Genomic DNA, 27,250 nt, shown 5'->3' with positions numbered 1-27,250 from the left:
ATTATCAGTAAGCCTAGATCAAGCATCTTATAAATAGTGGCACTGTCAGGGACGGGGGTTTTAGTAATGTCATGTATAGGGTTAGGGTTAATGGCAGAGGTAGGGTTAGAGTTTGCACACATGAAGAAGGTGAGCTTCACCCATGTAACAGGCCCTAGGAGTGTATATGGATTCAAACCTTGCACCTTTGCCACAGTAAATCTCAGCACTAACCCACTGCTCTAATTGATACAATAGTGCTGCAGTTTATTTAAAACGTATGTTTGTAATCTTGGACATTATTCCATGCCTGCAACAGTTCATGATGTATGAGGGGAGAGAAAAGGAAAAAAATAGGCATGCTACTCAACTTTATACAGCAAGACAGGAAAAAATCAGGGACAGATTTACATTAAGCCTACTACAAACCTAAAAAAGTGGCTGGTCTAACGTTTTGCACTACGACAGATTTAATAAAGAATATGGAATGTGAAACTCTAATGCCTGGCATAAGTGACTGTGTATGTGTGATGTAAGCAAAAGGGGGATGCATGCACTTACATGATGTGGCTACCACTACTGTTAACTATTACAGGGCATGTTAATCTGCTCTTGCAGTAGTTAATTACAATTTAGACACATATAAATTTGTCATTAATGATGTCTTTCCTCATTGTGACCAATGTGCGCTGAATCACAAAATACAGCATTGCAAAAGCCGGGCCTTTTACCACAGCTCTTAATGCAAATGGTGGGGTCCTTTATAAATCCCCAAGTATGTGTTTTGTTAATGTTCCTTCTTTAACTGAGTTGTAAACAAAACACTTTGATAAATTATGAGGATATGGCATTATATGGACCTTTGGATATGAGCAGTATTGACATATTGTAGTTCTAGTAAAAAAGAAAGAAAACATTAGGTATTAAAATGTTACATGCTGGGATATGAAAGCTTGTAAAATGATAATCATATGTTTAAGAAAGTAAGGTATGGTTAGAAAAAGAATAGCGATTTATGCAGCAATAAATATTATTCAAAGAGTAATAATTTTGATAATTTACAGCAGTACATAGTGATTCAAACTTATGTTATTGTTACTGGAGATTTTAATTGCAACATGAGGAAAGATCAGAAGATTACACAAAAGATGAAAGCATTAAGGAATGTAATGAAATAAAAGGTAGAGATAAGAAGTTTTTAAGTGCACCAAAGATAGTATTAAGACAAGTACAGAGTATTTTTTTGCATTCCGAGTCATTAAAATGGAAGTTGGAAATGGGTAGCAAGGTTTTCTGATTGTCTTTTGCCTTAAGAATGAAACTATTGTGGTGTGAACCAATTTACAGATATAAACAGGTCAGGTTAGTGCTACTAAAAACTGACTGATCATATAATATGATATTTTTTTATAACTCATGGAAGAAATGGTGGATAGCTTTACAGCTTTAGAAAATCTGAATATTGGCTAAGGGCTTTTCCACCCTTTTACAGCCTTTTTTTATGCAGTGCCAAATTGATAAATTTATTGACATAGCAAATAAAACCCAAATAAACCTATAGGTGTTACTGCTCAATTCTTGGAGTCTAAACAAGAAAATCCACAGTCTGCAAGCTCTCCTCCCTCAGGAGAATATAAATATCTGTACCATTAGTGAGACATGGTTTAAATCTGCAGAAAGTACTCCAGCAGTGCAAGACCGCATTGCCTTCCACACATTTAGACCATCATATGCATGGACAAAAGGTGGCGGGGTCTCTATCCAGATTAGCAACATGTATACCTTTGCATAGATTACATAAGATGATGCCCTGAAGTTTTTCATATGCAAATCACCAGAATTCCGTAGTTCATGCCTAAACCAACAGGAGACACTCACCATTAAACAAAATACCCTGTTCAAGGGAAACTTTACCCATCACTAGACAGGGAAATATTCACTGCCTCAAACTTACAGGCACAATGATTGGTGGACTATATTAACACAAAAAGCCTTGACCAAATAGTGTGCACACCCACAAGTGATTCAAACATACTGAATCTGTTACTCACTAATATGTTAGAGCACTCCACACACCCCAGTGTCATGTCCTCGCTGATGAGGTTGGACCACAAAGTTTGTTTCCTTTGAAATAAAAATGAACTTGGTAACCCCAGCAAACCCTATAATAGTTAGGAACTATTCCAATGCATACTACATTCTATGAAGCAAATGTTTGTCAAAATTCAATGCCCCTCTTAACCCCAAGTTCACAGCAACCTTTTTGGAATTGTTCACAAAGACCCTGTACAGTCATGAAAATGTCTGTATAGAGGCTGCCGTACCTATTAGAAGTAAGCCCAAAACAAACTCTAAAAACAAACCACACAGGTGGAATCCTAACCTTAACAGGCTATATAACAAAAGGAAAGAAGACAAAGTCAAAGTAAACTTTATTGTCATTTAGAACTACACACATGTAGCCTAAATGAAATTTTGTGCATCAGCTTAATTCTTGGGATTACAAAGGAAGGTGAAACAACACATACAAGTAGAGGAATAAAAATAACTAACAAATACAATACTACGCCCTATACACGCAAGAAAGAGGAGAGACATTTACCAGCACTCATATACGAAAATAATACCCTCCCCTGGGTTAAATTAACTACCCAATTTAAAGTAATACAAAACATACTACAGATTGAAATGCCTAAGTTATTTGTTGAGTGAGTTAAATAATACTGACTATGGATATAATAAATAAATATTGCACTTACTGGGATTATGGCTGCGGTGGTGGTGCTACGGTAGCGTTGTAACCTCACAGTAAGATGTTGTCCTGTTCGATTCTCAGCTAGAGCGTCTTCTGTGTGGAGACATGCGTGAATGGGCATACCTTCGTTGAAGGTTGTGCATCAGGGCCTGCAACTCGGCACGTAAAAATCTACTGCCAATCATTAGTGGACCGGAGTTCCGCTGTGGCAACCCCTAACTGGGAAAAGCTGAAAGACACAACAACTTACTTGGATTATATCTAAGTATATATTGCACAAATAAATAAAAATCGACTTATGTATCCAGACCCCTGGGACTAGTGCCTGAGTTCAGAAGTCTAATCACTGTAGGGTAAAAACTGTTACTAAATCTTGTAGTCCTGCAGTGGATACTGCAATATCTCCTGCCTGATGCCAGATGCTTAAACAGTCCATGTGCAGGATGTGTGTTGTACTGTATTATTTTGGTGGCCTTTTGGATGCTTCTCGCAGAATAAAGATGTTGTATCGATGGAAGACTGGAACCTGTTACCATCTCTGCAACCCTCACCACTCTTTGTAGCACTTTTCTTTCTGTAACTGTGCAGCTTCTAAACCACACTGTGAAGCTGCAGGTGAAGATGCCCTCTATTGCACCTCTATAGAAGGTGGAGACAATATGAAGAGGAAGCTTAGTTTTTTTTCAGCCTTCTTAAAAAGTGGAGGCATTGGTGCATTTTCTTGACCAATTGGCTGGTATTTCCCAACCACGAGAGATTCTCTGATATGTGTACACCCAGGAATTTTGTACTCTTAACCCTCTCCACATCATCACCATTGATCCTGAGCATTGGGTGGTTTGTTCTCCTTTTCCTGAAGTCGATGATAATCACTTTGTTCTTGCTTACATTCAGGTCAAGGTTGTTCCCCTGATCACCACCTGATTAGAGATGCCACCTCCTCTCTGTACGCCCTTTCATTCTCCTTTGTAATGAGACACACATTGTGACACATATGATGTCATCAGCAAATCTGATGATATGGTTGGACTTGTGCTTAGCGTAGCAGTCATCAGTCGTGGGTCAGGATGGTGAATAATAGTGCGCTGAGAACACATCCCTGTGGAACCCTGGTGTTAGTTGTGATGCACTTTGTTGTGTTCTTACCTGAATACACCCTCTGTATTCTCTTAATCAGGAAGTCCGGGATCCAGTTACAGAGATGTTTACTGATTCCTAAATGTGCCAGTTTTTCTATCAGCTCCATTGGTACTACAGTATTAAATGTAGAGCTGAAGTCTATGAACAGCATGGATCAGTTATCTCTGTATGCAAACTGCAGAGGGTCAAAATCAGGAGGTAGGCGTGATGAAAGATGCTTTTTGATCAGCCGCTGAAAACATCTCTCTTCTTACCTCCTCTGTGCTAAGGCTAAGTTCTGCATTCTTCTCATCAGTGGGTAGCTTTAGTGACAACCTGTTGTTTCATTCCTCAAATCTACCAAAGACGATGTTCAAACTGTCCAGGAGTTCGATGCTGTCCTCACATTGTGCTGACCTGATTTTGCAGTCAGTGATCTCCTGTATGACTTTGCCATAGTCTCCTTTGATCCTTCATGTCTTCAAAATGGCTTTGTACCTTTTTGCCATACTCACTGTTAGCCTGCTTTATACACCTCTTCAGATTACCTCTTGCTAAACTTAGGGCTGCTTTGTCTTTAGCCCTGTAAGCTGGGTTTCTCTACTTCAGAAGCTCATATACCTTAGGGGTGAGCCATGGCTACTGCTTAACTCAGTGATAATCTTGGCATTTGTTACCCCATCAACACAGTTTGAAATGTATGTCATCACTGCCTCAGTGTAGTCATTAATGTTCAGATACTGATTCACTGTGGCTGCCTCCTCGAACATATCCCAGCTGTTTTTTTCAAAGCAGTCTTTCAGGGCCTCCATAGCCCTCTCAGGCCATATCCTGATTTGTTTCTTTGTGGGTTTCTCTCTAACCAGTGCAAGTTTGTAAGCTTGCGATAGCAAGAAGGTATAATGGTCAGAGTTTCCCATTTGTGGAAGTTGCACTGCCTTATAAATTGTTCTTTAATTCTATGTACACCTTTACCAGGATATTATCACCATTCTAGGAACATCCATATGCTGATGGCAGTTTGGGAGTACTTTTTTCAGATCTGCTTTATTAAAGTCACCAGCTGCCATGTGTACAAAGTCAGGATATTTGCTCTGCAGCTCACTCATGTGATTATTTTGAGCCTCAGTGGTATTAGCACTTTGTGGGATATACACCAGTGTTAGACTGACACCATTCAGCTCCCTGGACAAGTAAAACAGTCTACATTTAATGGACATGAACTCTAAGTTCTCACAGCAGAGTGAAAGCATGATTTTACAACTGCCACATCACCTTTTGTTGACATAAATGCAGACTGCAGCTCCTCTAGCCTTTTCACAGTGTATGTTTTCTGTCTGTACAAAACAGCGTACAATTCTCTACTTTTACTGCACTATAACTTATCTTGTCATGCAGCCACTTCTCAGTAATCAAAAATGAACATGTATTTCTCACCTTGTTTTGTTGGAGAGTTCCAGTCTGAAGTAGTCCATCTTGCTATCCAGTGATTTCACATTAGCTAGTAGTATAGTTGACAATACAGGCCTGTAGGGGTTGGATGGGTTCCCATAAATTTGCCCCTGGACTAAACTGTTTTATCCTTGTTTACAGCATAAAGCATTTCTGCCTTGGAGTGTTATATACCTACATCAACTTTATTGCAAGCTAAGTACAAACTTGCAGTGTTATAAGATAGTACTGCATGTGACGCCCGTGCCCTGGCCCAGCAATCAAGGAGCCTCAATCCTCACCATTAACACCAGTGAGGGTGTCTCACATATGAGGAAAGGATAACAAATACACACAGCAAAGTGCAATTTCCCTTAAGAGCACACAGAGATCACAGTCAGTCCGGGGCGGCTCGCTCCCTTGCTCCCCAGGTCCCCAATAAGACTCCCCACTGGCACAGCTATAGGGTCCAGATCTCAGCCTAGCTGGCAAGCTAAACTCCAGTACCCCCTCTGTCCAACCAGTGCTTCGTGTCCATGCCCAAGTAGCTGACAAATACAGACACACACACACACACACACACACACACACACACACACACACACACACACACACACACACACTTTGAGATAAGTATTTATACAACTTCACAGGCACTCCTGGGAAAGGCTGACACAGATTCTCCAGCTATGCCCCTATACCCAAACTATACAGTAGTAATTCCTGCCACCGCCAGCTAATAATTATCAGCTACCCAAAGGCCCTTAAAAGGGTGTCCAATTATTACTGTGCAATATTATTATCCAATAGTAGTGTAACCTAAGCAATCAAGGCTTATTGGAAGGGCTTATTACAGGATCACTTATAAGCATGCAATGTACTCTAGATCTTAATTTATCTCTACATAAACCAGCCACAGTTAAAATGTTTTAAAATATTTAATAATAAATAATTAAAACCGCAAGACAATACTACTACATCACAGTGCTATTCAAGGGTTCAGAGATCACACAGAAACTTAAAATAATTCAGTAGTACAGTTCTGACATAACAGAAAAACACTTAGCCTATTCTTTATAGTCCTAGCTATTTCTACAAGAAAACACACTTCTAAGATAACTTACTTAAGAGAGCATACGGCAGTGCTAATTGAATGTCCAAGATCAAAATGCTTACAGTCTTTCTCTGAGCAGTAGTTTTTAAAATCACTAACAAACATTTCTGCTGGGCCCTCCCAGATTAAATCATTCTCATTTAGTTCCCATTACATCATTTCTTTGACACTTAGCCTGGAGTTCCCAGGCCAACAGGCTACATTATTTAGCAAGCTAACATGTGCTCAGGAAGCTACAACAATAAAAGACATTTCACATGTACACTCTAGAAATTAGTCCTTAAGTTAAAACAATAGAAAGAATGTGCTAGTCCAGACATAACGACTCCGAGCTCTAGAGATCAAAAGAACATACAAGTCATAATTTTAATTTCAAAGGACAGATATGAAATACTTGACTTAGTTTTCTTTACAGCAGATGGCAATGTTGCTACAATCTTGAAGTTCAACATTTTAGTACTTTCTTTCATTTAAGAAACAAGCCTGCATTTTACATTTATATTTACAAATGCCAGAATTATCAGCACAATTCTATCTGGCTAGGCTGGCAGCCTTCACCCTTCTCTACCAGTCTTCACACTGCATTTTATTTTTCTGTTATTTGTTTAATTGAATATTGTGTTAAAGATAGTACTGCATTTTATTTTTCTATGTATTTATTTGCTTCCATGAATATTGTGATCTCTCTGTCTCTCTGCTGTAAGTGGGGGGTTATTATTCTCACTTCATAGATATTGGGTGTTGAACTCTTAGCCTAGAGGATTTCTCTGTGCTTATAAGTCTTAGTGAGTTATCTCTGAATTTATTTCTGCTGAAAAGCTGAATATTTGAGCTGTTTGGTTAGCTGTTATATACTTACATCAACTTTATTACAAGCTGAGATAAGTATACACTTGCAGTGTTATAAGATAGTACTGCATTTTATTTTTCTGTTATTTAATTGTTTCATTGAATATTGTGTCAAAGATAGCACTGTATTTTATTTTGTCTGTGCATTTATTTGCTTCATTGAATATTGTGATCGCTCTGTCTCTCTGCAGTAAGTGGGGGGGGGGGGGTTATCATTCTCACTTCATTGATATTCAGTGTTGATGCCTAGAGGATTTCTCTGTGCTTTTAAGTCTTAGTCACTTACCTCTGAATGTATTTCTGTTGAACAGCTGAACATTTGAGCTGTTTGGTTAGCTGTTAAATAACTACATCAACTTTATTACAAGTTGAGAGAAGTACAAACTTGCAGTATTATAAGATAGTACTACATTTTATTTTTCTGTTATTTGTTTAATTGAATACTCTTTTAAAGACAGTACTGCTTTTTAATTTTCTGTGTATTTATTTGCTTCACTGAATATTGTGTTAAAGATAGCACTGCATTTTAATGATCTGTGTAGTAATTTGATCACTGAATATTGTGATCTCTCAGTCTCTCTGCAGTAAGTGGTGGTTATTATTCTCACTTCGTTAATTTTCGGTGTTGAACTCTTAGCCTAGAGGATTTCTCTCTGCTTATAAGTCTTAGTCACCTATCTCTGAATGTATTACTGCTGAATAGCTGGATATTTAAGCTGTTTGGTTAGCTGTTGTATACCTACATCAACTTTATTACAAGCTGAGAAAAGTACAAACTTGAAGTGTTTTAAGATAGTACTGCATTTTATTTTTCTGTGTATTTATTTGCTTCACTGAATATTGTGGTCTCTCTGTCTCTCTGCAGTAAGTGGTGGGTTATTATTCTCACTTCATTGGTATTTGGTGTTGAACTCTTAGCCTAGAGGATTTCTCTGTGCTTATAAGTCTTAGCCACATATCTCTGAGTTTATTTCTGCTGAACAGCTGAATATCTGTGCTATTTGGTTAGCTGTTATATACCGACATCAACTTTATTACAAGCTGAGAGAAGTACAAACTTGCAGTGTTATAAGCTAGTACTACATTTTATTTTTCTATTTGTTTGTTTAATTGAATATTGTGTTAAAGATAGCACTGCATTTAAATTTTTTGTGTATTTATTTTCTTCACTGAATATTGTGATCTCTCTGTCTCTCTGCAGTAAGTGGTCGGTTATTATTCTCACCTCATTGATATTCAGTGTTGAACTCTTAGCCTAGAGGATTTCTCTATGCTTATAAGTCTTAGTGAGTTATCTCTGAATTTATTTCTGTTGAAAAGTTGAATAGTTGAGCTGTTTGGTTAGCTGTTATATACCTACATCACCTTTATTACAAGCTGAGATAAGTACAAACTTGCAGTGTTATATGATAGCACTGCATTTTATTTTTCTGTTATTTATTTGTTTCATTGAATATTGTGTTAAAGATAGCACTGCATTTTAATGTTCTGTGTGTTTATTTGCTTCACTGAATATTGTGATCTCTCTGTCTCTCTGCAGTAAGTGGGAGGTTTTTATTCTCACTTCATTGATATTCGGTGTTGAACTCTTAGCCTAGAGGATTTCTCTGTGCTTATAAGTGTTAGTCACTTTTTTCTGAATTTATTTCTGTTGAACAGCTGAATATTTGAGCTGTTTGGCTAGCTGTTATATACCTACATCAACTTTCTTACAAGTTGAGATAAGTACAAACTTGCAGTGTTATAAGATAGTACTGCTTTTTTATGTTATTTATTTGTTTCATTGATTATTGTGTCAATGATAGTACTACATTTTATTTTTCTGTGTATTTATTTGCTTCACTGAATATTGTGATCTGTCTGTCTCTCTGCCCTAAGTGGGGGGTTATTATTCTCACTTCATTGATATTCGGTGTTGAATTCCTAGCCTAGAGGATTTCTCTGTGCTTATAAGTCTTAGTCACTTATCACTGAATTTATTTCTGCTGAATAGCTAAATATTTCAGCTGCTTGGTTAGCTGTGATATACCTTCATAAACTTTATTACAAGCTGAGAGAAGTACCAACTTGCAGGGTTATAAGATAGTACTGCATTTTCTTTCTATTTATTTGTTTCATTGAATATTGTGTTAAAGATAGTACTGCATTTTCTTTCTATTTATTTGTTTCATTGAATATTGTGTTAGATAGTACTGCATTTTATGTTTCTGTGAATTTATTTGCTTCACTGAACATTGTGAACTCTCTGTCTCTTTATAGGTAGTTGCCCACCCTCCTTCCCTATTGTTGTGGTATTAATCTTGGTGGCTTTGGAATTGACCACCCCTCCTGTAAATTTGTGCTTGAACAGTCCTCCTGGGTCCACCTCATTTGCTCACTCAACCAAGTACAGTGAGATCATATTTTGATTTCAGACACTCCTACCAGTCCCGTCTGTTCAGCTCTATCCCAGTCTAATGCCATTAGCTCATTCTACCTAATACAGAGAGAACATTTGAGTAGGCCAACTAACTTATACCCTTAACCTTGAATTTTCTTTTGTTTCTCCTTTCTCCCTTCCCACTTTACTTTGTGTTCTGACTGGGTGTGCTTCTCAGCTGATAAGTATATTTTTGGCACTTTTTAACTGTTCAGAGTTGAGTTAAACAATAATTGAATTGAGTTCAGAATACAGTTTGAATAAATTGTTTTAATATTTCTACATACTCAAGTGTGCTAGCTTGCACTGCACTTGAATTGTTTTTAGTGCTGTTTTAACTGTTTTTCTGTAACATAATAATTCTAAGCTTGTTTCCTGCCTTTCCTGTAACTAGTCTAGTCCAGTTACAGATTTGCTGTATCCAGGACTGATTTTAAGCTTCTGGAGCCCTCAAATCCTTTCTGTGTTGGAGGGAAGCCTTCTAGCTTATCACTGGGAGTGGCAAGCACAAGGTAGCTTATCTACTACAAGAGTGGTTTCTGAGCCATAAATTGTAGTTTATTGGCTATTTGGGCAGTTTTTTCATCTCTTTAAACTTTCTGGTCTAAAAGCCCACATTTGTGCTTGTTTCTAACCTTTCCTGTAACTAGTCTAGTCCAGATACAGTTTTGCTGTTTGCAAGCTTCTGAGACCCCAAACCTTTCTGTGTTTAGGGAAGCCTTCTAGGTTATCAGTGGGAGTGGTAAGCACTAGGTAGCCTATCTACCACAAGAATAGTGGTTTCTGGCCAGAAATTGTAGTTTATAGTCTGTTTGAGCACTTTTTCCATATCCTTCAACTTTCTGGTTTAAAAGCCCACATTTGCGCTGGTTTCCCACCTTTCGTATAACTAGTCTAGTCCAGATAGAAATTTGCTGTATCCAAGACTGTTTGTAAGCTTCTGAGCCCCACAAGCCTCTCTGTGTTAGAGGGAAGCTTTCTAGCTTGTCAGTGGGAGTGATAAACACTAGGCAGCCTATCTACCACATCAGGAGCAGTTTCTGGCCCAGAAATTGTAGTTTATTGGCCATTTGGGCAGTTTTTTCCATTCCCTTTAACTTTCTGGTCTAAAAGCCCATGTTTGTGCTTTTCCTGCCTTTCCTGTAACTAGTCTAGTTCAGATACAGATTTGCTGTATCCAGAACTGTATGTAAGCTTCTGAGCCCCCCAAGCTTTTCTGTGTTGAGGGAAGCCTTCTAGCTTATCCAGTAGGAGTGGTAAGCACTAGATAGCCTATCTACTACAAGAGGAGCGGTTTCTGGCCTGAAATTGTAGTTTATTGGCTATTTGAGCATTTTTTTCCAACTCCTTCAACTTTCTGGTTTAAAACCCCACATTTGCACTTGTTTCCCACCTTTGCTATAACTAGTCTAGTCCAGATACATATTTGCTGTATCCAGGACTGTAAGCTTCTGAGTCCCCCAAGCCTCTCTGTGTTGGAGGGAAGCCTTCTAGCTTGTTAGTGGGAGTGGTAAGCACTAGGTAGCCTATCTACCACAAGAGGAGTAGTTTCAGGCACAGAAATTGTAGTTTATTGGCTGTTTGGGCAATTTTTCCATCTCCGCCAACTTTCTGGTCTAAAAGCCCGTGTTTGCACTTTTCCCACCTTTCCTGTAACTTGTCTAGTCCAGATTCAGATTTGCTGTATCCAGGACTGTTTGTAAGCTCCTGAAAGGTGCCAAAGTCTGCTCTTAGATTTTTCCCTTAGATCTGCTAGTTCTCTCCTCTCCTGCACTTTTACTAGCTTATTAGTCTAGCACTTTACCATAATAGACTTCTTGTAGGAATTATTGTAGCACACAAAAGTGCTACCAGCACTAAGCGTTCTACAAAGAAACAGCTCTAGTACTTATTATTAATGCCTACCCCTCCAGGCATGTCTAAAGGTCAGTTCCCTGTGCTTTCTCCTGTTAACCTGGTAAACTTGGGCATCTTGAGGCAATGTAGCAGCTGCCTCATGTACACTGGCAACCCACTCCTCTTACCTCCCAACACTCAGACTTGTATATCCAAATTGGAAGCCATGCACTCTCCAGCCAAGATCAAAATAGCTGGTCAAGAGGAGAAGGTCAACACTTGCACCACACCACATGGAACACATAGCCCTCCAGAACACACACCAGCACTGCCTTCACATAAAAACACAAACCACACACCGACCTTCACAGAGGCTCTCAATAAAAATCTACCCAAACAGCAGAGACCTCCAAGGCAGAAATGCACTTGATCACCACAACACAACACTAATCACAAAACACATAACTCTCCTAAACAGTATGCAATTCAACCAAAGCCCCTAAGGCAAAACAGCATGCCAAGCAGACTTGTCATAGGTGACTCGATAGTGAGGCACACTGATGTCCCACTCACTAGATTGAATAAGGAGAAAGTAACAGTCAGCTGTCTGTCAGGTGCCAGGATCTGCGATATAACGCACGCACTCAGGTGTCTCAACAACAGGTACAAATTTGACTCTGTCATTGTACATGTGAGTGTGAATGACCTGACATGTACCTCCCTGGACTACATGAAAAGAGACGCAGAGGAGCTCTCGGATTATGTAGCCCAGGCGGGTACGACCCTAGCCTCAGCAGCATCCTACCATCACCCAGAATGATACCACAGTACAAGCAGAAAATGATTGATTTCAACAATGGCTAAGTTTCCAGTGTCATTCTAAGGAGATACAGCATCTGTCGCCTGGGATGACATGACTGACAGACCTCGATGCTTTGCCAGAGATGGCCTGCATCTGTCACCTCTGGGCTTCTAGATACAGAACACAAAAAGAGCCAACACCTTGGGAGTGTGAAGATTTATTCAAAAAAACAGACCGGTTTCAGCTTGTAGCGTTCATCATTGGTACATAACATAAAGCAGTGATACAACTGCAATATATACTCAGTGTCATTAAAGACCTATGATATAATTTCCTGTCCAAGAAAAAACTGGTCTAATACTAGATAATAAAAACAAAAAAGCAATACAAAACACAATAAATTCCATACAGATTTAATGTTTTATTCTTTTTTTTCTTTTTTTCAACTGTTTTACTCTTGGGACCAACCCAAGAATTCCGGATAGTTCATAAATAGTATCAAAACCCATGAAGAGAAAGGAAAACACTACAGTTTATCATTTAATCCAGGTGGGAATAAACCCCCTAGTTTGACAATCCATTTCCTTTCCTTCATGTTTAATATACTGTGCCACCCCGTTTTAAAAGATCTGTTGCCCGATATTTTATCAATGACTGTAAAAGTAAATTTTGCCGTGTGATGAACCAGTGAATGTCTATAAAGAGCATTGGTGACTCTTGCATTCCTAATATCCCCTAAATGTTCAGATATTCAAAATCTAAATTGTCTGGAAGTTTGGCCCACATAAAAGGCTTGACAGGTGCAAGTGGCCAAATATATGACCCAATCCGTTCCGCAATTAGCAAAGCAATTAATATTGTACAACTGCCCAGTATTTTTACTGGTGAAGGTTTTGGTTTTGAAGACATATTTACAGAAGGTGCAGTGTCCACAAGGATAAGAACCAACCAGTCTCTCCTCTGTTAATGTAGTTTGATGATAAATGGCATCCTGATACATAATTTATTTGTAATTAGAGAAATGGGACCCTAAGGTTTTGGATGACTGTTGGCTTGTATGGAAAGGAGGCAGTAATTATTTGGAGGAATTTATTGAATACCTCAATGGAAACAAATGGGGGGCTGAGTTTACAGTGAGTTTTCATAAAAATGAGATTCACTTTTTGGATGTCAATTTACAGCGTCAACCAGATAACACATTATGTACTACAGTTTATTGAAAATATCCACAATACAACACCCTGTTACACATTTCCAGTCTCCATCATAAACATACCATTAACAATATTCCTAAATCTCAGTTTTTGCGCTTGAAGAGAATTTGTTCTTCACAGCAGGATCTGACACAATCCCATCAGGATTTAGCCAACAGATTTTTACTAGGGGATATGGTACACAGAATGTTAACTCGGCCATGCAATGGGCCAAAAAACAATCCAGGGGTACCCTATTAGAATACAAACATAAACCCAGGAAGGAGAAGAAGGATACCTTGAGAATGGTCACTGCATTTGGCAGAAATACAGCCTAGCTTATTGATGTTATTGACAAACATTGGAATAGTTTGAAGGCCAATGAACAATTGGGTGACCTTTTGGGAGACAAATGTTCATTTTCCTTCAGGCGGGGCAAAACCTTAGGGTCCCATTTCTCTCATTACAAAAAAAGTATGCATCAGGATGCCATTTATCATCAAATTACATTAACAGGGGAGAGACTGGTTGGTTCTTATCCTTGTGGACACTGCACCTTCTGTAAATATGTCTTCAAAACCAAAACCTTCACCAGTAAAAATACCGGGCAGTTGTACAACATTAATTGCTTTGCTAATTGCGGAACGGATTGGGTCATATATTTGGCCACATGCACCTGTCAAGCCTTTTATGTGGGCCAAACTTCCAGACAATTCAGATTTCAAATTCCTGAACATTTAGGGGATATTAGGAATGCAAGAGCCACCAATGCTCTTTATAGACATTCACTGGTTCATCACATGACGAAATTTACTTTTACATTCATTGATAAAATATCGGGCAACAGATCTTTTAAACAGGGTGGCACAGTATATTAAACATGAAGGAAAGGAAGTTGATTGTCAAACTAGGGGGTTTATTCCCACCTGGATTAAATGATAAACTGTAGTGTTTTCCTTTCTCTTCATGGGTTTTGATACTATTTATGAACTATCCAGAATTCTTGGGTTGGTCCCAAGAGTAAAACAGTTGAAAAAAAGAAAAAAAGAATAAAACAGTAAATCTGTATGGAATTTATTGTGTTTTGTATTGCTTTTTTGTTTTTATTATCTAGTATTAGACCAGTTTTTTCTTGGACAGGAAATTATGTCATTGGTCTTTAATGACACTGAGTATATATTTGTTGTATCACTGCTTTATGTTATGTGCCACTGATGAAAGCTACAAGCTGAAACCGTTTTTTTTTAATAAATCTTCACGCTCCCAAGGTGCTGGCTCTTTTTGTGTTTTGTTGCAGTTTGTCTAGCCTGTGCATTTACCGTACTTGCTAGCCTGCTTCTTCGTTACTTCTGGATACAGGCCAAGGCTCTTGCCACCCCTATAGTGCCTTTTTAGGTGGTGTTCCAAAGACCAAATTACCACCATAACAGCTACAAACAAATGCAATCTGAGGGTCATGCTGCTCAATTTTAGAAGTCTAAATCTCAAAATGCACTCGCTCGAAGCACTCCTTAAAATGGAGAATGACATTTGTGCTGTAAAAGAGACCTGGCTCAAGGCAGCAGAAAGCACCCCTGTACTACCAGGCTATAACTTATTCCACACATTTCGGCCCCAGAACTTGGACCAAAGCTCCAAAGGTGGTGGTGTTTCCATATTCATAAAGGATGCGCACATCTCCTGAATGGTAGCCCAACATAATGCATCAGAGATACTTCAGGTGCAGCTCACATTGGGTAAGACAACGACTCAGGTTGTAGCCTGTTATAGGTCTCCAACCATGTCCCAAGACACTCACTTCACTTTCCTAAGCACCCTGGAGAATATTATAGTCCAATCTAACACACTCATGCTATGTGACTTCAACTACCCCCCCCATTAACTGGGAAAACTACTCATGTACCAATACACTCGCCCAACATTTTCTGGAATTCATTAATTCCAGTGCCCTGGACCAGCTCGTTCTTACCCCCACTAGAGGTAGCAATATCCTTGACCTAGTCATTACTAACATGGGCAACCGGTGCTCTACAAGAATAGTCAACTCCTCTCTGGTTAGATCCGACCACAAACTAATCACCTTGGAAATACACATCCCTCCCACCCACCCCTTGCAAAGGTAGCCACCTTAAAAAACTTCTCCAAAGCTAACTTTGGGCTCCTAAGAACTTCATGGCACACATGCAAATGGAGAATAGTTGCATGACCACCAAATCATAAACCAATGCACTATACAAACACCTACACAAATCATAAACCAATGCACTATACAAACACCTACACAAATAAATGGATCTCGCCATACCCAATAGAACCAAGATGCTCTCCTCCCAAAAAAGGAAGCTATTCTGGTGGGCCCCTGTCATAAATAAACTCTACAACAGAAAGAGGAAACTGATGCAGAATAAGGTGAAGTCCCAAGACTGGAAAAACTCCCTTATCAGCCTCAACAAAAAGTTGAGATCCCTCATCAAATCCTCTAAAGCTAGCTATGAAAACAGAATTGCAAAGAAGTAAAGACAACCACAAGGCCTGCTATGCTTATGTAAAGAAATTCCATGGCAATACCCATATTTGCTCTGAGCTACTGTACAATGGTACCTCCTATACTGAACCAACACATATTGCCTATATACTGGCCGACAGATTCAGTGTCAACTTTTCCCCTCTCCCCCACCAAGAACCAATCACAATACCAGTAGATTGCCAGGCACCCAGTATTACTGCTGCACAGGCTAAACAGCACTGTCCAAGGCCAAGAATACAGCCTCTATGGGACCTGACAATATCCCTGGCTGTGTTCTACATGAACTACAGAGTGAACTGGCACCTTACCTGTGTGCCCTGTTTAATCACAGCCTCACCTTAGGCTTTGTCCCTACCAAATGGCGCACTGCTGTAGTCATCGCTCTCCACAAAGGAGGAGCTATGGAATGCATCATCATGGACCTAATAAAAACAAAGAATATAGGGAATCTCCAAACTCTGGATCCCACACATTTTGGTTTTGTGAAGGGTAGATCATACCTGCTCAACTTGGTTGACTTCTTTGAGTCACTCACCAGAGCTGTGGATGAAGGCAAGGTGGTTCATATAGCCAACCTTGATCTGGCCAAGGCGGCCTTTGATACTATTCCCCACTCAGGAATCATAGAAAAACTCACTAAGCTAGGCATCAACCCCAATATCATGAGGTGGGTTGCAAACTGGCTCACAGATCAAACCCACAGTGTGAAAGTAGCTGTCTCCAAGTCAGACTGCTGACCAGTCACGAGTGGAGTCCCACAGGGATCGGTTCTGGGTCCTCTTCTGTTTGGTATCTACTTCTCAGAAGTCCAGTCCAACACAAAGGGACTCTGGCTGACAAAGTTCACAGACGATTGCAAGTTGGGAGCAATTATTAACTCCCCAAATGATGTTGACATCCTACAGAAAGGCCTCACTGAGACCAATGACTGGTGACCCATGGCCTTAAGCTCAATGCCAAAAAATGTGTCATCATCCCCTTTGGCAAAAACTCAGTTCCCATGAACTACCACATCAATGGTAGTCCACTGAACAACACAGAAGTTGTTATAAGAGATCTGGGAACACAGGTTGACAGCAATTTCTCTTTTGACCACCACACTGCCACTATGGTCAGAAAGTACTTCTATGTGGCACATCTCATTACTAAGGGTTTTGCATCCAGAAAGAAAGAGGTCATTGTCTCCCTCTACTCTTCCCTCATTAGACCAATCATTGAGTACAATGCCCCATTTGGCATGTACCTCACTAGACAACTGCAACAACTGGAGAGGCCGCAAAAGTATCTCACAAAAAGGATCCTAGGCCTTAAACACTTGTCCTATATGGAGAGACTAAAAAAAACTCCAATTATTTTCTGTCTCATATCGTCTACTTAGAGGTGATCTCGGTTTAACTTATAAAGCCATGTCTGACCCAGCTCCGTTAGAAATGCTACATCTAAAGAAATCCCAGTCTCTCCACACCACATGCTCCAGAGACCTCAACCTCATTACCACAATCAACAGAAGGTGCTGCAGGGACAGGCTCATAACTCAGAAACTGCCCATGCAATACATGTCAAACAGAGCACCTCACTGGCCCTCTTCAAGGGAAATCTTGGTGAGTGGATGGGAAATAGAAAATTCATCCCGGGGATCACTCCAGTGGCTCTATTCGACAGAGGCACTAGAAACTAAGTTCGGGTGGCACTATGCCAGGGTAACCTTATGGGGAAGGCTTGTAAAGGCTCCAGGGCCATTAGCCTAATACACACCTATGAAAATATGAACAAGTGGGGCTGTATTATACAATGAACAGAATTTTAAACAATCAGGAAGATGAATCAAAGAACACATACATGTATGCATGGTCCTAAAAATGTGTGCAAGGTGCCTATGATCTGAAAACAGCCAAAAGGTAAACTTTATCTGCCACTGGCCAGATATATTTTCTTTGATTATAGGTTTCAATGCCATTTCAATAAATGTGAGTTTCAAGAGCAGAGATATTTTAACTCTAAGTCTGTTTTCACTGTAAGACCGTATTGCTTTGTTTAGCAAATGTTTATCAGTGTTTGGGCTATAAAATTTGAAATAAATGTTTTAAATTAAATCCAAATATCTGTAATCATTGTAGAAGTAAAGCAGAAAACAGTATGCATACTAAGAGGTTTGAACAGTGTTTATGGTAACTGGGGAGAAATGGCCAAGTAATGGGACACTGGAATGGCTGCCGGGGTGGGGTGGGGCTGTGTATACTGAATGAACTTACTTTAAACAGAATGAGGCTAAGGTATTGAGTATGACATTTGGGAAAAGGGGTGTAGCTATGGTGCAAAGGGTTACAATTTGAGTTAAGATATCAGACTTGGCAATTATTAAAAATATTTTAAGTTAAGATATTGAATGTAAATTTATTTATGCTCAACCTAGACCAGTGGTTTAAGTGCAACCTAGACTAGTGGATGGGGAATAGGAAATTTACACTGAGCCTGTCACCCACAACACTTTAGTTCAGAGGTAGCTTATAAATGTCTGGACTTCAATGTCCTGTTTGGATACAGGACTTAATTATTCTTTCAGGAAAACCTGGCTCAGCTTAGAAAGGCCCCCTAGGTCATAAGCCTAGTAACAATCTATGAATCTGTAATACATTCACTTGCTTTAGTAGAACTGGCTTATTTAGGAAACTTGTTTATGTTTCCAAACGAAAAAGAACATGCTTATTGAAACTGATATTTAGCATAATATGGAGGTACAAATGTAACCCAAATTAAGTGGGGTATTTTGGGGGTATTTTATGTAAGGAAGACAGATAAGGGTGGTTTGGGATTACTCAATCCTACAGTACTTGAGTAATATTTACTCCTTTTTGGATACTGTGGGAGATCAGGTATGATAACGATATTTTGCTAAGTAAATCATTATGTGAAAAGTACAAGAGTTTGTCAGAAACTTTTAGAAATAAAAAATGTTACAGAGAGATATAATGTTAGGGACTATATTAAGAAAGTTTTAACTCAGAGAAATAAATGTAGGTCCGACACAGAAAATAGAAAGTCATATCCTAGGATTCAGAAAAGTACTCACCATTTGTGGAACTTGTTCTATGGACACAATGAGAAACACCTCATCATCAGGTTATTAGCATGTCTCTGAATTTCAATGTAGCTAACACCAGTGCTGCCAGAACTGATGGGCAGTGGCATTCTCTCTAGCAGCTCATGCATCACATTGGCAAAGTTATCCCCTACACACACACACACACACACACACACACACACACACACACACACACACACACACACACACACACACCTATAAACACCCCCTCACAAATATACGCACAGTTGATGACAGTAATGGAAACACTTACCAATTTACCCCCCCCCACACACACACACACACACAGACATGCAGTTTCACCTCCACCTCCACGTCTTTGCAAAATGTACCCGCATCGCAGCTTTTCTGTTGGAGTGAATGGGTGGCTGCCATCTTTTAATGACATTCACTTTTTTCTCCAATAGTGACATTTTACACTGTAAATTAATCCTCTGAATCATAAATCTGGAGTTACTGGCTTTTCTTGGGGGAGGTCCCATCATAGCTAATTAGCATTAGCCACCCCCTGGATTTCCACATTTGCACCCAGCTCTACCAGAGAGACCATCCTTCATGCTTTGTCCTCTACTAGTGACAAACCTAGCAGCAGGTTGGTGTAAGAACTGAAAAGGCTTACAGTGAGGGAAAAAATCCAAACACTAATTGTGGGAAAAGAATTCAGTCTTCCAGAACTAAAGGAGAAGGTGTGCCATCTGTTTGGCCACATACACGAACACCAAGTTAAAGGTAATGGAGAGCAGCTTGGTGCAGCTCAGTACTCTTGTTGCAGAACAGCCATCGAGGATTAATTCTGAAGGCTGCCATGTTACCTCATCACCAGGTAATCCTCTCTTTTAAAGAGTTGGAGGCATCACATATTGAGCCAGAGATAGCCACAATGTGAAGGATAGCAGTTCCCACAAGGAAGATACCGCCACTGCCATGGAATTGGCCCAAAAAGAAACAAACTGGCTATAGTGCAATCCAGAATGCTAAAAGTGATGCAATAGAACATCTTTCCAGCAGCACCTCTTCTTAATTCTTAAACTTTTCTGACACAGGTTAGTTCTTCTGTGAAGGCACACACAGCAGAAACATGAAGGATACTGGGAATTGTTATAAAGAAATTGTACAGGTGGATGGCAGCGGTTATAAAAAAGACAAGAAAGACAGATTTCACTAGGATCTTCCCTTGTTACAAAAGTAGAACGCCAAAAGGCAGGGAGGGCAGACAAAAATAAGATTGCTGCTTAGTCCCATGGCTTGTAAGTACAGAAACAAGTTCTTAGGCTCACTGAATAAGCTCCATGGTCATAGGTGCTGGGTATCATATTTTTATTCATTCACTTATTATGCTTTACTGACCAACTACACTCCATTTACACTTTAGAGGCAAATGAGTTTGCTGGAAAAGATAGCAAAGCATTTTAATGAAAAAAATGAGTGGTCTTAGAACAAAGTACTTTAACAGAAAATACATTGTAGTGTCAAATAAGGTCTGCCTTGCCCACCTAATCAGCAAATTTCCTCTACTTGTTGGATAAAGTACAGTCTACTTAGACAACAGCTCATGATTATTAGATAAATTATCTTAAAAGCCTTCATTGTTTCACTGTCTTTACCCGTGTAACATGCTGCAAGAGTTCACCAGCCTATCTACTACTCATCTGTCACTAGTGACACAATTTTGGTTATGAGATCGTGTGTGCACTTCTTTTTCATAACACAATTTTTTGGGTTAACTTGCACATGTGTGCTCAGCTGTTTTTCCAACAAGTGGCACTGTTTACATGGAAAAGTACCCAGCAGCATTTTCTAAGCTCTGCCCAATGCCTGCACATTCATTATTTACATGTGTTGTTCAGTGTTAAGTTAGTGCTGATGTTTGATAGGCAGGATGACCACTAACTATTTTTGCAGTGTTATTAACGTCTAAGGAAACGTGGCATGTGATAAGGGGCTTTGATCTTACCCTTGAAAATGCTGCCATTCGTCTGTATAATGTACATTTTGTTGCAGTAGATTTCACTAAATGGGTTACAATAAAATCTACTTAGCACCAGAATATTAAAAATGCTAATTATTCAACAAAGTATATTCAATGACTTGGGGTACATGACAAATTTGCTTTGAAATACCACCATTTGAGATAGTTTAGTATTTTACTTTAATTGCGCGACTAGATTACTTATGGTTACACATTCTCTACCCTCCTGTATCCTTCCTGATTTTCTTTCAAACTCACCGCTTTATCCTCTCATAATCATTTCTTTAATTTGTCTGTTTTTCCATAAAATGTAGTGAACATTATGTTAACTGATCTAGGACACAGTGGGATGGAAACTTTCTTCTGGCCCAGTTAATCAGGGTTCAATCAGCATCCCTGGTACTGGAGGAATGAAGCAGGGTGTGACAGGAGTCAAGCAGCATAGCCTACTCACCTTACCTGGAGGGAGTTGTGGGTGGGCTGCCACTTGGTGAGTATAACTAGTGAGTGTAGTTTCCCTAGTAGAATCCGGGAAAACCTCCACCTAATGCTTGAAGATGGGAAGGCAGGACTGACTCCTCGATGGTATCCAGTACAACCAGCAAATGGCACAGTCTCTTCCATGAACTGATCACATGCAGGGGATTTTAGGCCATAAATAAAAAAAAAAAAATCTTCAAAGCACCTCTGATGATAGCCTAAGTGAGTGCAGTCTCCCAGTTACCTCCCACCCTAGTGATGGAGAACAAATGGGCAGACTGAGTGGGAGGGGGACTGGTGATCAGCAGTGGCAAAAACTTACAAAATACATGAACTGAAGCAGTATTATCTCGACTTACATTTAAACCACATTATCTCCTCCATCATCCAAGTACAAGATATTTTTAGCAGCTATCATTTACTCTGATGGATATCCTATACCCATGTTCCACTGTAGAGGACCATCTTTTCTGTTACGTATAAAAAAATAACAAAAGAATTATGTCACAATCTTGCATGTGTATTTGCTGCATGATATGCATAGCACACTGTTCCTCTTGTTTTTGCTTAGATCAGGTGACCCCTAACTGGAAAAGCCGAAAGAAGAAGGTATCACTTATGGTGTACTTATACTGAAGTACAAGTGTTAATTTGTAAATATTGTACATATGGATTTTTTTACCTTCTGCTTATTTACTGTAGTCTGTATATTTTCTACTGCATATACCCATTTCTTTGCAACTAGAAATTTTCTCTCTGGGCTTTTTTTGTTAAATGAATTGTATGTAACTGAAACTCCCAGGAGACAAACACAAACAAAAAGAGAAAATTAAATACAACAAAATTAAGCAAAAATCACACCTTTGGTTTTGGTCTAACTTGCAGATATAGCAACAAACTTTTTTTCATTCTATGTCTGCCTGTCATAGTTGTCCTCAGTGACTTGAGGGAATATACTGCATTAAAATGCCATCATTATGATATTCCAGTGTTTTTTGCTTTTACTGAAACAAAGCAAAAGGAAAAAAAAACACATTCCAGGTTAGACTAATATTTATGGAAGTAGCTGATTATTTGTAAATATTTGCATCTATTTATCCTCTGTTTTTATTTTTTAATCATTATATTGTTCATTGCGTTTGGTTACATGACTGAACCTGCCAGTGTTAGTGTTCTTTAGGATATCTGGTTGATCCTGTCATTTTGCTTAGTATTTTTCTAATAGAATCTGCATCATCATCCTCATAATTATCATAATTACCAGCTGTGGTGCTGGCATCCGATCCTCACACTCTCTTTCAGTCATTGTAAATACGTGTATAATTGGTACTGCTGTTGAACACACCAGCTCTCACTGAGATATCTCAGCACTTTGTTTTTACTGAGACAAAAAAGGTATATTTTTGGTTATTATAATTTATAAACAATTTTCATAGATCACTGTATACATATACAATAAACAACAATGGTCAAACATTTTGTTTTTTGTGCTGACTTGCTCATTTCAGTACACACACAAAAATACACACACACACACACACACACACACACACACACACACACACACGGACAGTTTATTTTTTCCTAGCCACCTAACACATCTTTGGCAGTTGGGAGGAAATTGAAGTACACAGAGGACACCGCATGCAAACACAGGGAGGGCACGTTGACTCAAAAAATAAAAAGGCACTTAGCCAAGAAATGGACCAAGGAATATCTCAATGTGCTGCACAATGTTCAGTGTTAAAGGAACAGTCACAGAGATTTTTTGTTTTAATTCTGGTCTTTGTTTACGTTTTCATTCTGGCTTTCTGATGATGCCCCAGCTTTGGCTGCAGGGTTTGGAAGAGGAGTGCTTACAGGAAGTTTCAATGGTCTTAGCCAAATTCCATCTCAGATTGCAGTTATACTTACAACATACCTCACTAACTCATTCATTAATTTCACCTGTGCTTTTTATCCTCAAAGAAAAGTAGCATTTCAGGAATTTTATGACCCGACTTGCTACTACCTTGCAGGAAAGCAAGTGAGTAATGCAAAGCTGCAATGTTAGTAGACAGACTTCCCTGCTCATTTTATTTCACATTTTATTTTGTGCAGATTTCTGAATGTTAGTGAAGGGCTATGATGTTATGCATGACTGCCATTTGTTCTGTAGAAAGCATCAGAATGATGCAAGCTTCGAACAGTAGTGGAAGCAGTCTTCGTTTTGTCATGTTTTTTTATCTCTGAATAATAGTCAAGTGTAATGGTTTTCTGACCTGCTGTAAAAAACCATGTGTGATGCAAGCAATGGATTCATTTTAAACAATGAAGTCCAAAACTTACTGTCACAATGGGGGCTGTACAGTATGTCAACCTGTGATAGTTATACATACTAATTCTGAGATATCTTTATTATGGAGTAAGGGGAATACATCAATAGACTGCTAAGATTTAGTATGAATTCAATAAACCATGCTGTTTTGACTATACTACTCACAGTTACACTATGCAAAATAAATAAAGGAAATAAGGAGCTGCACAAGATAAGCTTTTTGATGACTTCATAAAAAGTAAACACAGAGAATCTTGCCTAACCAACCTCTAACCACCCCCACCACAAACATACACAAAAATGTAATAACCTTATTGTTTCCCAGTGATTGGGGACTGAAAGCTTTGACAGGAAGTGAATATTGTTAATTGTGTTCACCAGAGGGATTGAAAACAGGGCGGTATAAAGTAAAGTGAAACCAGGAGTAGGGATGATGATGATGTGGTAAGTAGGTGGTGACAACTGACAGGTATTCAGACAATTTTTTTTTTTTTTTGGTCAGAATTTTAAACTCTGGGATTGTTCTTTTAATATAACCTGCCAGTGAGAGATGAAGTCATCATACCGTCACCTTTAAATAGTCTTATACTCATTAACTTATCGTGCATACATCTGTAAACAAGCCTTGAACATAGTGACCCCTGCTCCATGTTGTATCTCTATGCACCGAATTCAGACACCAACTTGTGTATTTCTCTAAACTAACCTTCCCTAGAGTGACTCCAGCTCCATAGGTCAGTACACCACCCTACACACTAACACCAGATCTAAATATATCTCTAGTTTCCTTACCACAGGAAATATGCTGCTATGGTTTACATTTCTCACTGTTCCTACATACCTTCTTCAAGGGCTATTCCAGTAATGTTGTATGCTTACCCAGGAGTATCACTCTATTGTATATGTTAACCTTACACACAGTGAATGACCACTTGGTGTACAGTCTGTACAGTAGCCACACTCACTTTTATTGTATGCTCCTCCCAATTTAATAAACACTCCATGTTACCTGTCTGGAGAAGGTGAATGGATGTTGTCCCAGGGCTTGAGCATCTTCTTTATATCCATCCATAGGACCAGGCCATGGATCAAGTTGACTGGCCTAGGAGAAAAAATAAAGGAGCATCAGAGTGCTTATATGATATTCACACCACACAATTTGAATAGATAACGACAACATTTAAATCATTTATTTGCTGTTCTTTGACCTCTTGCATCCATGTTCTATCATTTTTACATAATACAGACTTTATTTTTTTATGCAGTTTGGGTTACGTCTTTCAGTTTTAATTATTATCACGTTACTCATCTTTCCATCTATCTTTGTACTGATTTTTCATTTACAGAGATGGTCATGCCTGTCACACAAATAATATCGATTATCACTACAAGGGCTAATTTAATTAAAACAATAATACAATGTGACTGCTAATATAATACTATTGTACCAGTTCTTGTACCACATATAATAACACCACATAAACTTTCACTGGATGAAATACAAAGCAAAACATAAATTAAGTATACCTTGTACAGCATGCCCACAAACTAAGGTACATGCATAGAAGAAACGGCAGCTTCATTCCTTCTGAAACTGAAAACAGGGTATTAGGAGCTTAAAGTAGAAGGTAATCAGAGTTCAGGTTTTAATGCAATATGAGACATGTCTCTTGCTAGGAAATATATTAACAAAGGTCCAAAGATATTTTTTATTTTCTTTCGAAGAACTGATTAAGAAAAGAGCCGGTCGGTAAATTCCAGCTGTTGCTTGTTTTCATAATTTTTTGAGAAGATAATGATAAATCAAGTCAAACTAATATGCCTGTTTGTTACCTGCGGTAACAATGCCAAATGTATTTTTTGTTATTTTTACTAAAATAAGGTCATAGCAGTAACTGGTAACAAAGTGCAGCTGATGATTTTGTCTATTTTCAGTGGCTGCATGGTTAATAATGAAAATTAATTACAGTTAGAAATTGAGAGTATAGTATAGCGTTAGTAATGGAGGGCTTGCTGAGATACTGAACAATAATATGTTTAAATATGTTAACCCATTTTCCTATATTGTACATGGAGTGCAGCTAACATACACCAAATCTGTGAAAAAGGCAACTTTGTTAAGTACCTTTCAGATGTAAGACAGCTGATTAACACAGATTTGTGACCTACCAACTGAACAAATTTAAGCTCTAATATCATGCTAGGGCAAAACAGCAGTCCGTTATGGCCACTACAAAACAGCAACAAGAAACTAAATAGCCTGGTAATATACTTTTCTGTTGCACAGAAAAAAAGTGTGGCAGAGTAAAGTATATAATAGCTTTTAAAGCCATGCATTCCTTAGAGGGATAGTTAGTTTCTGGTCACTGCATGTGAAGTAATGCGAAGTGTTTTACAGATTTCAAAGGTTCATAGGTAGGTACTAGGCTATTGGCCCTAGGGCATAATTAAGCCTAGCCAAAATGTTTCAGCTTGCGCCTCCCATGTGATTTAGTTACCTGCGCCTCTCTCGAGCAGGACCACAGAAGTGATTCCTGGGGTGAATTTCCTGTTCCCAATCCACTCATCAAGATTCTTCTTGAAGAGCGCTAATGAGGAGCTCTGCCGCACATATATGGGGACCTTATTCCAGAGCAGGGGGAGTCTCTGGGACACAAATTTGTCCATCCAACAAGTCCTGTTTATTGTAGAGGTCAGATTAAGGTCCCTAGAGCATGTAGCTCGGGTAGATTGGGATTTCCTTAGGTGGAGCATTTCCAGCAATTCGGGGTTTGACATAGCCTTGTATGTCAGGCAGAGATCACCTCAGAGAAGCCGGTATGCAACCGAGTACAGTTGAAGTTTTTTTAGCCTGGTGGCATAGGGCATCTGTTTTAGGCCTGTTATCCTCTTGGTGAGGTATTTCTGAGGCCTCCTCAGTTGTTGCAGGTGTCTAGTAAAGTACATCCCAAATGGGGCATTGTACTCAATAATGGGTCTAATGAGTGATGAGTATAGGAGGACAATATCTTCCTTCTATCTAGATGAAAACCCCTTTGTGATAAGGTGGGCCATGTAGAAGGATTTTCTAACCATCTTAACGATGTGGTTATTGAAGGAGAGGTTACTGTCCACCTGGGTCCCGAGGTCTCTTATCACACTCTCTGTGTTAAGTGAGCTGCCACCTATGTGGTAATTCATAGGTACTTGTTTTTTCCCAAAGGGGATGACAATGCACTTTTTGGCATTTAGCTTGAGGCCATGATTTTGGCACCATGTATCTATTTCAGTGAGACCCTTTTGAAGGACATCTACATCAGTAGGAGTCTCAATTATGGCACCCAGTTTGCAGTCGTCTGTGAACTTTGTTAGCCATAG

The 27,250-nt window shown here is 39.0% G+C and overlaps 1 protein-coding gene across 8 annotated transcripts in view; it reads right to left on the bottom strand.

The window, feature by feature from the left end:
• The window catches only part of LOC122798488 (alanine aminotransferase 2-like), a 1,719,357-nt gene that overhangs the window by 1,221,095 nt on the left and 471,012 nt on the right, over positions 1 to 27,250 (bottom strand). For all 8 annotated transcript variants that reach the window (XM_044067464.1, XM_044067468.1, XM_044067469.1 and 5 more), the window contains one exon: positions 24,903 to 24,995. In XM_044067464.1, coding sequence (XP_043923399.1) covers positions 24,903 to 24,995 — 93 coding nt within the window. The remainder of the gene's footprint in view (positions 1 to 24,902; positions 24,996 to 27,250) is intronic.

This window comes from Protopterus annectens, chromosome 3.part1 (genome assembly GCF_019279795.1).
Source record: "Protopterus annectens isolate FY-2018-M chromosome 3.part1, PAN1.0, whole genome shotgun sequence".
NCBI classification, from domain to species: Eukaryota; Metazoa; Chordata; order Ceratodontiformes; family Protopteridae; genus Protopterus; species Protopterus annectens.
This window is presented reverse-complemented; position numbering and strand designations above follow the sequence as displayed.